Raw genomic sequence first — 10,872 nt, 5'->3', positions numbered from 1 at the left:
CAAGCCAGTCCTGGCCCCTGGATCCCAGGGGTCTCGCCTCGCAGTCCGGATCCAGCGCTCAGGCCGCCGCTCAGCCCTCCTGTGGGTTCTCCGGAGCACAGGCTGGTCCCGACCCCCTGGGTCAGGCCGGTCCGCCCCATCCCAGCTGCCAGACTCCTCCCTACCGCCCCGCCCCAGGCCTCGTAGATGCTTCTCCTAGCCCGGCAGCTCCTCCTCTCCCGCGCCTCCCCTGCCGCTCCGCTCCTCCTCCCTGGCACGCTCCGCCCCGGACCGGCCGGCTCCCCCTCCTCGGCCGGCTCTGCCTCCAGGCTCCTAGTGCGTCCTCTAGGCCCCGCCCCCGCCTCCCTAGAGCCTCCCCAGCCCCGCCCCTGGCTCCTCCTCCCCCGGCCCGCCTCGGCGGCTCCGCTCCTCCTCCCCGGCCTGCCCCGCCCCCGGCCCCTGGCTCCTTTCCTCCCGCCGGCCCTATCCCGCGCTCGGCTGACCGGTCCGCGGGAGCCCGCGAGCGTTAGAGCGACTAGGGGACTCCGCGCCGTCCGATCGCCCAGCTCGCCTCTGAGTGTCCCGGCGCCACCGCGCCCCCTCTTCCGAGTAAGTGCCTCCTGGGCTCGCCGGTCCCGTACACACCCTCGCCGGGCTTTCCCGGCCGCTGGGCTGCACGCTGCTCCTTGGGGCGCGCTTTCCGCTCACCTAGAGTTTCGGGAGTGAGTGAGTGTGAGTGGGTGTGAGTAGGTGAATGTGAGCGAGTGTGTGTAAGGGTGTGTGCAGGCGCGCACAGCCCCGGAAACTCCCCGGAGTTTTACCCAGTTCCTGCGTTGCAGCAACAATCTGAGACCTCCGGCGAGGGGTCCTTACCGACTCGGATCGATCCCCTAGCTTCCACCTCCTGCCCTGAGCGCCACTCGCTGTTCCTTCCTTCGTCAACGCGGCCCCTGCTATGTGTCACGCCCTCCTGGTAACAGCTCATGCTATCGAAAGGACTGCCCGGGTTATCAGGATGCCCCAGATTGCAGACCGAGATGCTGGTATGAGATTGTAATCCAACCCTGAATTGTAAAACCGGCAGGGACGAGAGTTTTTGGTGGATGTCCTTTGAAGAAGAAAGTTGTGTGTGTGCGTGTGTCCTTGCGCGCGCGTGTGACTCTGGAGCCCTCAGCACCTGATGCAAGAACACCTGATGAACTCCCTCCGACCCAGGAGAGTTCAAGACCACGCTGACCAACCAGGCTTGGGCACCTAAAGGGTGTTTATTGGTTCAGTGACATCGTATTTCTAAAGCCAATTTATTTCCTAAAACACAGCACTAGGTAGAAAGAGCAGTAGTACCCTGAGGGAATCATGGAAGGAGGGAGACACGAGTTGAGTGCCCAGTGTTGAAACAACAAAATCCTTGGGTTACTTAAGACTGATAATTCCATCCCTCCATAAATTACTTTTTGGGGAGTCAATACTATCTTAATGTGGGGCATATTTAAAAAAATATACACCAGCCTGCACTTTTAAAAAGTTGAATCACTGCCGCTAATTGAGAGCAGTACTGTACTTGAGTCCATCCATAAAAGGATTCCCTGGTTGCTGAGATCCCATCCAATTCTAACAGTCTCTGAATTTTTCTATATCTGTTTATTCTTGCTATGTTCTTGTTGTGTGAATGGAGATCCCCATAAAATCTCCCCACTTCCTTGATAAGACTTCATTTAAGACATGCTGGTAGGGAAATGACAGGTTGAGTAGAAATTATTCACTGAGGTGTAAGGATAACAAAACTATGTGGCTAAAGAAATAACCAGAACAGAGCAGCCTTTAAGTTGCCGTCGGGCATGGGCATATGAAAGTTAGAGCTGATAAATCACTTTAAGTGCTGTTTATCGCAGCAGATATTTTTATCCTGGTTTGAATCCTTTGTTACACAAAAGTGTTTCCACAGTGTTTTAACTAAGGAAACATTATGCTTTGAAATGTAAACATATGACTCCATCTCTCTTTAAGGAAAGAAATAATTATCACACTTAATTAAACACCTGGAACCATTTATTGCCACCTTCTAATTAGATCTGTCAGGGGGAGTTAAGTCAGCAAGTTATTGTTAATATTGTGGCTGGTCACAAAATTAGCTGTTTTGTAGATTTTTGGGATGCCTGTTCTCCTCCATAAGCACTAATTGCCTCCCCCACCCCTTGCCCACCTTTTGACTTTTACCTGTAATTTGAGTAATAAAGTTTAGGGGAGCGGACTATGTCCTACCTCCCAGTAAAATATGAATACCTTAGATACTGAGTGTTTCGTGTGAAGCTCTTTACGTTAACAGACATAGGCCTTATAAGCCATTATATTCGTCTAGATTATCTGATAATTTAAGAATCATTAATAAGTTATTGAATATAAGGAAGTTCCCCTGAAAGTATGGTGATCCTGCACAAATGGGTCTTTACAATTTTGTCTTTAGGGGAGACTTTTAATCAATTGTGTCTTTTGTTCTGGTGTGTTTAAATTTAACGAGAAGAGGGGTGTTGTGAGCTGGAAAATCTTCTCATCTTCGTTGTCTGTTAATTTTCTGTTTCTGACTGTATTGCTAGATATAATCTCCTCTGTGTCGTGAGGTGTTATGAGGACAGGCTCTTCTGGGGTCCCAAAAGAATGGCAGAAACTGAGCGTGAACAGGCACGCTGCAAGGGCCAGGAACAGTATTTTCTGAGGCCTGTACTCTGCAATTCTTCGTTCTGTTGAAATTGGAGGAAAGGGTGTGTGGAGAGAAATGATTGCATCCAACAGTTCTCATTAGGAAATGCCATGTGGGGGGAGGAGCGGATGGCCAGGTGGTTTATGGCTTGGGGAACTTCAGAGAGCTTGCTGATCCTTGATGTTGAGTCTGCCACAGTGCCAGGCTCTACAGAGGTGTCATAGTTAGTTGATCCAGTTAGTCCTTTTCTGCTTGGGATAGCCCCTTGGGAGTAACACATTTTCTTCTTGGAGATTTCATTGTACTCAGTCAGAATTGAGCTTTGCTTCCACACCCTGCAGAGTAGTCCTGTCCCCACCCCCTCCATTTTTCCCTGGTACAAATTGTAGAGACTGAAGATGGGATAACCTCCAGGAGGCAGGGGAGTGGCAGTGATAACAAATAAGGGCCTCCTGGTTTCTCACGGAGGGGAAACGGAGTGTTAGAACAACCCCAGTACCAGGGGCACTGGCTTGGACAATGGGGACATGCCCCGGGGCCAACCTGGATGGAAAGTGGACTTTTTGCCCCCATTTGGCATTCACAGAGAATCAGCTCTGATGCAGAAGTTAAGGGAAGGCACTGTGTGAGCAAGTTAACTTTTCTCACCCCACCCCTCCTCATGCTGCCCACATCCTGCATTTAATACCAAATGCACACAAGAACCCAACAAACCCCAAAAGGCAGCTTTTAACGTCCCACCTTATGTTTCCCCGTGGGTAACAGTTTACTTCCCGCTCTCCTGTCACTGGCTTTGATGACTGTGCCACTGAGGTCTGAGCCAACTGCAGTTTCTAGACTTTTGTCCATCAGTGGTGCTTCCCAGTAGCTGAAAATGGATGATTCATCGAGGGTTAAAATAATTCAGTGAACCTTGTTGCAAAATGTAAATGAGGTCAAATAGTATCCAGTGGATGTCAGTTTGCATGCTATGTTTTAACCTTAAGGGGAAGACGTGAGCTGAAAGTAGAGGGTAGATAATTCTAGAATGTGAGAGGCAAGAGGCACCTTAGAAACCCTCTGGCACATGAATCTTAGACCATAACATTTGCTGTCATACAAGTTATACAAATTTGGAGGGGCATCCCCTCTGTCCAGCTTGCAAGGTGAACACCATTCATTCATGCAGCAGGCGTTTATTGAGTTCCTACTGTGTGCATGGCACTGCAAAACCCTCTCATGTTCACATGAAGGTTTAGGATCCAAGAGAACTAGTGACTTGCAGAAAAATGTTTATTAATAAGAACAAGTCCCTGAAGATAACTTAACAGTGGCAAAAATGGGTTCAGAATTTTTCTGTGTTTCACAAAAGAAAGTTAAAGGCACTTCTTAGGACAGTAGAAGAACAATTTTTTTTTTTGAGGAAGATTAGCCCTGAGCTAAGAACAATTTTTAAAGTATTTTTATTTCTCAATAATAAGAAACATTTCTTCTGATGTCTGTTTCAAATAACCGGGGGTATAACTGCAGTAAACCTGATGCACAGAATTTTGTTTTCTTGGCCTTTCATGTCAAGCATAGAAGTCACCTGAGCAACGTGTATGAAAATGTCACAGGCTCGGCAATAATCCAATAACACCCACTTATCCTTTTAGAGAGCAATTGCTTTTTCTCTAGAAGCAAGTATTTATGCTTCAGAACCAAGGTAGCAGAGGTTCGGAACCAGCTGCAAAGCTGGATGGGCGTCAACAAGTTTGTTTTCCTAGGGTTGTGCTTTTTCAAATAGAACAAGAAGGGTAATAGACCAACATGGTGATATTTCTCTGCAAGTGACTGGAGGCTAGGCACACAGCAATCTTCCCCACCAAAAAAAAAAAAAAAAAAGGTGTGAGAGGTCAACAGGAATGGGACTCCCCTGGTGTACCCCAAGCTGACTTATAAACAAATCGAGATTTGTTTCTTTCATATCAGAGAAGGGAATTAAGTCCAAAATTCCATTTGTTGTAGTTTCCTTAAACACTGGGAATAAAGATGACTTTTAGTTTAGTCAAGAAGTGGTTGGTTGACATGACTGCTGGAATCAGCTGTTCATGTCTCGGCCACCAATGGCTGTGTAGTGACTTTGGACAATCTACTTAAGCTTTCTGAGTCTGTTTCTTCTCCTAAAAACGGGGATAGTATTTACATCATAGGATTGTTGTGTGAATTAAACTGGAATGTTCCTCTCCTGTTGTCCAATATGCAGAAGGCACCCAGCAAGTGGTACACTTTGTTAGATTGGCCAGATCGGTCTCATTTCAAGAGGATGGCGTTTGTATGGGGTCGTAGTAGAGTAGAGAGGGAGAGTGGTAACTTGTACCACATGTGCTTTAGCATGATCTTTTTTTCTTCTAATAATGCCGGAGGAGCCCCCACAGTGGGGTGAATAGAGCACAATTTCAATGACTCCCAGCTGCAGGGTCACGTGATTACAGAGGGCTGTCTTGCTGCTGCTGCTCGAGAGAAATGAGCCAGAGCAGAGCATCTGGGATTTATGTGTCTGAGCATGAAGATGAGCTGTGGCATCCACTGGGCCTCCCCGTACGTGAGGGGAGCTTTTCAAAGACCTATTACAGTTAAGTTGTGAGAGAGAGTTGGCCTTTCACCTCTGGAGGCCCTTGTTTAAAACAGATAGTGTGTGAAACCGGATTATCCAAGACAGACAGGAAGCTATGTCTCAGCTGCCCTTGGTGTCGCAAGGGGACTCGGGCTGGCATGTCTTCAGGGGAAGTTGTGAGACTTCCGGGAGGCAGAGGGCAGGGATGCATCTTCAGGCTTGTTCACTGGGGCCAGCTTTTCTGGGAACACGGCACTCTGTGGGGCACACCGCACACTCATGAATATTTGAAAGGAGCCAAAAAGTAAGAAACAGCCCACCCGGCCAGTCCTTTTCCTAAGCCAGGCTTTTATTCCTTCAAACCAAATTCGTTTCGTTCAAGCCTTCTCCACTCCTAGTATTTTATTTATTTTTGCAAATGAGTTTCTTAGAATATCACTCTCAACCAAAGTGAGGGAGACAGAGGCCGTGGTGTGTGCCGTGGAGAGCTCACTGCCCTCATCCTTTCCTGTCTCGGGCTCCTGAGCTGACTGTTCAGTCTCACACACATGCAGGTGCAACAAGGGAATTCCGCAGAAATGCCTCGGTCTTTTGAGAAAACCTGCAGGCACACTGTTGGCAACAGATTGCAAAGTTCAAAACAAGCTTCGATGACTCAAACCTTTAAGAAATAAGTCCAGTACCTGATTCCACAACCCTGTGATCATGAAACGACTCCTTTGTTCTTCCTTCTTCTCTCTTTAAAAAGATCAGGCAGTTTTCTGGGAAATGGCTGGTGTTTGATTAAATACGATCACGGCCCTGGAAGGGCAGAGCAGTCTTGACTTGGGGATGGAATGAATTCCTCTTCCTTGGTGTAGCGATAGGCACCCGGGGACTCATGGAGTCTGCCTGGACCAGGTGAATGAGCTCAGACCTCCCCCAGCCTCTGGCGATGGCCTCTGTGTTGCCATGCTTAGCCATTTTGCTCCTTTGCTTTTATGACCTGGACTGACTGAGGGTGCCTGAATGGATGGCTGCTAACACCTGCAGGGTCAGAGACCATGTATCCACAGGTCGCCTCCCAAGGAAGTCGGGAGTCCCTGCCCTGTGTGCCGCAGAGGGCATGGTTTGAGACCGTGATCGTCTGGGCAGCCACAAAGGTGATATGCCAAATGAAACTTTGAGCTTGTCCAATGTGCTGCTGTATTTTAGGCCTCATCTAGGGCTCTAGGTCCCAACCTGCTGCAAAGCAGAAGCACCTGGGAAGCTTGATACAAAAGGTATAGATTCTCGGGCTCCACCTACTGCAGCATCACAGAGGCTGAACCTGTGTATTTCTAACAAGGCCCCCCGGTGACTGATACACAGCACCTTGAAAACCCCTAGCCTGGGAGACCAGTTTTAAGTCTGGTTCTGTAAAGAAGATTATTCAGGCAGCAGATATCTGTAGGAGTTTTTTTTTGTTTTTTTGTTTTTTGGCGGTGGAAAGCAAATCTCTTGAAAGTACAGAGTGGCTTTAGAGTTTAAAGAAGATTAAAATGAACACGCACAAAATGAACACCTGTGTACCCATCCTAAGAACTATAACAAAGTGGTTTTTCAAGTAGGCCTTCATTGGGTTGAAAAATGTTGACCAACAACCAGGTCAAGAACAAAAAATAACAACCAAAACCAGTAGTGGTGTGCCACAAAGAGATCCAGGAATTGAAAGCCATAAAGCAGAGACTCTGGGGAATCTGCTCAGTGTTTATTAATTGAGAGTCTAGATTCTGAGTCACTGGCCATGCTGACAGCATCCTCGAGTGTGCTCGCTGACTTGAGGACACCTCACGTGGCTTTGTAGATCACTGACATGGGATGGGCATCCTTTTTTCAGGAGTGGCCCATATTTGGAGGAGCCCCAGGCCCAAGACTGAGTTGCCAAGTGGCCTCTTTTCCCAGCTCTGGGTCTGTTTGCCTGTCTTGGGGTCCTGGCACCTCTGGGAATCTGTCTTGTTCTCAGAATACCCCTCTCATTTCCTTATAGTGGGCAATGGGAAAATGGAGAACAAACTTTTTTCTTTGAAGCCATCTTGCTGTAATTTCCTTCTTTATCTTCTTTTTTTTTTCTTTTCACATTTTGACTTGTGCTAGTACTTGAGATTTTCTTCCCTCTATATGAATTCTGATCAAGTTTCAAGTTATCATTCTCATAGGGTCCATGGAAATTATAAATAATGGAGGTCTGCTAGTGATAATACATAGTGCTAATTTTAGTAGAACCACTAGTTTTTTCCCTCTAGGTTTAAATATTTGACTAGGGACCAAGAAGTATGAAAATGGACTAATTTGAGTCTTGCCTCAGCCTTCCTCTCTAGACAACCATCCTCCGGGTTTGCTGCCTAGAGTCCAGCACACCAGGGGCCTTCTAGCCTCACAATTTCGGAAAAGTGCAGATGGAGGTTGGGCAGTGACTTGCAGACAGACCACAGGGGCAGAGAATTAAGCAGCCCAGTCTTCCCCTCAGAGTGCATCCCTGGACTCTCAGTTCCCTACAAGCACCTCCACCCCTAATTTACCCTTTAATCAGTCTTCTGTAAGTTCTCTTCCCTTTTATGGTTGCTCTTAGTGTGTGTATATTGATGACAATAAATAATGTACTATATCACTGTATTCGTCAGCTCGGGCTGTCGTAACAGAATGCCACAGACTGGGTGGCTTAAACTGTAGAAATTTATTTCTCACAGTTCTGGAGGCCGGAAGGCCAAGATCAAGGTGTTGGCAGGTTTGGTTTCTCCTGAGGCCTCTCTCCCTGGCTTGCAGATGGCTGTCTTCTTGCTGTGTCCTCACACTGCCTTTTCTCCGTGAACACACATCCCTTGTGTCTCTCTTTCTTTTTTTATAAGGTCAGTCATATTGGATTAGGGTACCCTTACGACCTCATTTAACCTTAACTACCTCTTTAAAGGCCCTTTCTCCAAATACAGTCACATTGTGGGTTAGGGCCTCAACAGAAGAATCTGGGGGAGCAGGTGGGGGCAGAAATCCAGCTATGACAATCACCTTTGTGAAGGGCATTACAAATAATACCCTTATGTTGTTGTCATATAGTTTGCATCTGCTTTGTAGAGTCCTCAGAAATCATGGTTATTATTTATTGTTTACTTTAAACAATTATCTTTTGAAGAAATTGAAACATGAGAGAAAAGTTTTCCGTAATGATTGACATATTTTCTGTATTTGGGGCTCTTCGCTCTTTGCCGTAGACCCGAGTTTCCATCAGGTTTTTTTTTTTTTGGTCTTTCAGCCTGAGGAGCTTCCTTTAATACTTCATGTAGCTCAGTTCTGCTGGAAACAAATTCTCTCAGCTTCTTTTGTATGTGTGCCCTAGTGTCTGTGTGTCCAATTCTCTTCTTATAAGGACACCAGTCAGTTGGATTAGGGCCCACCCTAATGGCTTCATTTTAATTGAATCATGTCTTTAAAGACCATATCTCCAGGGGCTGGCCCCGTGGCCGAGTGGTTAAGTTCGCGCGCTCCGCTGCAGGCGGCCCAGTGTTTCGTTGGTTTGGATCCTAGGCATGGACATGGCACTGCTCATCAGACCACGCTGAGGCAGCGTCTCACATACCACAGCTAGAAGAACCCACAACGAAGAATATACAACTATGTACCGGGGGGCTTTGGGGAGCAAAAGGAAAAAAATAAAATCTTTAAAAAAAAAAAAAGACTGTATCTCCAAATACAGTCCCATTTTGAGATACTGGGGGTTGGGGCTTCAACATATGAGTTTTGTGGGGATACAGTTCAGCCCATAACAATCAGGATGCTTTAGGCTGCAGGTAAGAGAAAGCCTGACTAATAGTGGTTTGAACAGTAAAGTTATTAAGTTATCTTATGTGAAGGGTAGTCTGGGGTTGGTGCCATTCAGGGTTGAATCAGTGGCTCAAACAATATCGTCTGGGACCAGGTTCCTTCCATTCTTCTGCTCTCCCATCCTTAGCATGTTACCTTTTTTTCTGCAGACTTGCTACCTCATGGGCAGAAAATGGTTTCCTCAGCAATGGGTATGGCACACTCCCCTCAACTTCATTCAAAGGCAGGAAGTGCGTGCGGATGTAGAGAGGAGGGGTGGGACACAGAGAGGGCAGCCATAAATCTGTTCTCTTGTTCATCAGGGGATAAAATCTTTCCTGAAGCATCCTCAGGCCTCAGTGGCCAGAACTAAGTCGTGGCTGCAAGGGAAGCTGTGAAAGTGAGTAGTGGGCGTTGAGGGAAAAGCTCTACTGTGGGAGGTTGGCTGTGCCAACAGACAGAAGGGAGAGGGGCATGATTATTGGGCAAATAGCATCTGCACTAACCCCAGGCTCCCATTCCCTAGACGCTGTCTAGCTAAGGCCACCACTATTACTGATAATCATCATCCCAGGTTTCATTGGAATTAAAATTAACCACCCACGATGAATAGTTAGGAGAAAAACAAAGATGTGGAGGGTGTTGAAAACTCACATATACTTAATTACTACTCATAGTGACTTTTTAATGTTAAGTACTGTGGGTTTATAAAAATAGCACTACTTACTGTGGAAGCAGCATCCTGCATTGAAACCCAGAAGATGCCTTCATCAAACAGAGAGTTCTTTAAATTTCCAGAAACATTCACAAAACATGACCAGTAACAGTGGTAGTGACAAACATTTATTGAGTGTCTATGGTGGGCCAGGCGCTAAGTGCTCTATCTGCATTATTTCACTTCATCTTCATAACAGATCTATGAGCAAAGCATTATTATTAATCCACATTTACACGTGAGGAGCTGAGGTTTGGGGCGGCTAGATCAGTTTCGGCAGATGCCTGGCTGTGCCGGGCTTCACACCCTGGCAGCTCAGCCGCCTCCCACGCTTGTGCTCTGAACTGCTGCAGTGTACAACTCCCCAATAAAACAGCTAAAACTCCCTCATTTTCTGTGAACTCACAAAGGCTGTTAACTTCTTCAGCCAGTGAGAGTCTACTTCATAGACTGTGTCCTTGTTTTAAATTCTTCACATTTTTTTAATTGAGATATAATTGACATTTTATTGTTTTTAATAGTAGAAAGTTGAACCATGAGAGTGTGCCTGGCTGACACTCACTCACTCACCTGGTGACCTTCAACAAGTCACCACAGTCTCCTCTGTGAGACACAGAGTGAGGCCATCTGCAGGGCCACGTGCCAGCACTTATTCTGTCATTCACAGATCTGTTGCCATCTGCAGATTGTACCCCAAATCCTATGTTTATTACAGATCATTCACATTTCAAAGTAGGGGTGTGGAAGTTCAAAATCAGTGGAGCTGCACTTCCCAAATTGAGAGGCTACTATTTATCTATTTCATATTGGGAAGAAGTTGGACAATTTATTTTTTATTTTTCATTTTTTATTTGGTGAGGAAGATTGGCCGTGAGCTAACATCTGTGCCAGTGTTCTTCTATTTTGTATGTGGGACACCGCCACAGCATGGTTTGATGAGCGGTGTATATGTCTGTGCCTGGGATCCAAACCTGTGATTCCTGGGCTGCGAAAGTGGAGCGCGTGAACTTAACCACTATGCCACTGGGCTGGCCCAGAAATGGGACAATTTTAATAACACACAGAAATGCACCTTTCATTATTGTCTCG

At 46.6% G+C, this 10,872-nt stretch overlaps 1 protein-coding gene across 2 annotated transcripts in view; it reads left to right on the top strand.

The window, feature by feature from the left end:
• The first annotated feature begins 449 nt into the window (after positions 1–449).
• TNFAIP8 (TNF alpha induced protein 8) overlaps positions 450–10,872 on the top strand; it is a 110,421-nt gene continuing 99,998 nt past the window's right edge. Inside the window, exon 1 of one of the 2 annotated variants that reach the window (XM_014844073.3) lies at positions 450–588. In XM_014844073.3, the coding sequence (XP_014699559.1) occupies position 588 (1 nt within the window). In that variant the 5' untranslated portion in view covers positions 450–587. Of the gene's footprint in view, positions 589–850; positions 1,023–10,872 lie in introns of those variants that run through there. The other variant, XM_070517551.1, reaches the window with a different exon arrangement.

This window comes from Equus asinus, chromosome 9 (assembly GCF_041296235.1).
Source record: "Equus asinus isolate D_3611 breed Donkey chromosome 9, EquAss-T2T_v2, whole genome shotgun sequence".
NCBI classification, from domain to species: Eukaryota; Metazoa; Chordata; class Mammalia; order Perissodactyla; family Equidae; genus Equus; species Equus asinus.
The sequence above is the reverse complement of the archived record's forward strand: the minus strand, read 5'-3'. Positions and strand labels throughout refer to the sequence as shown.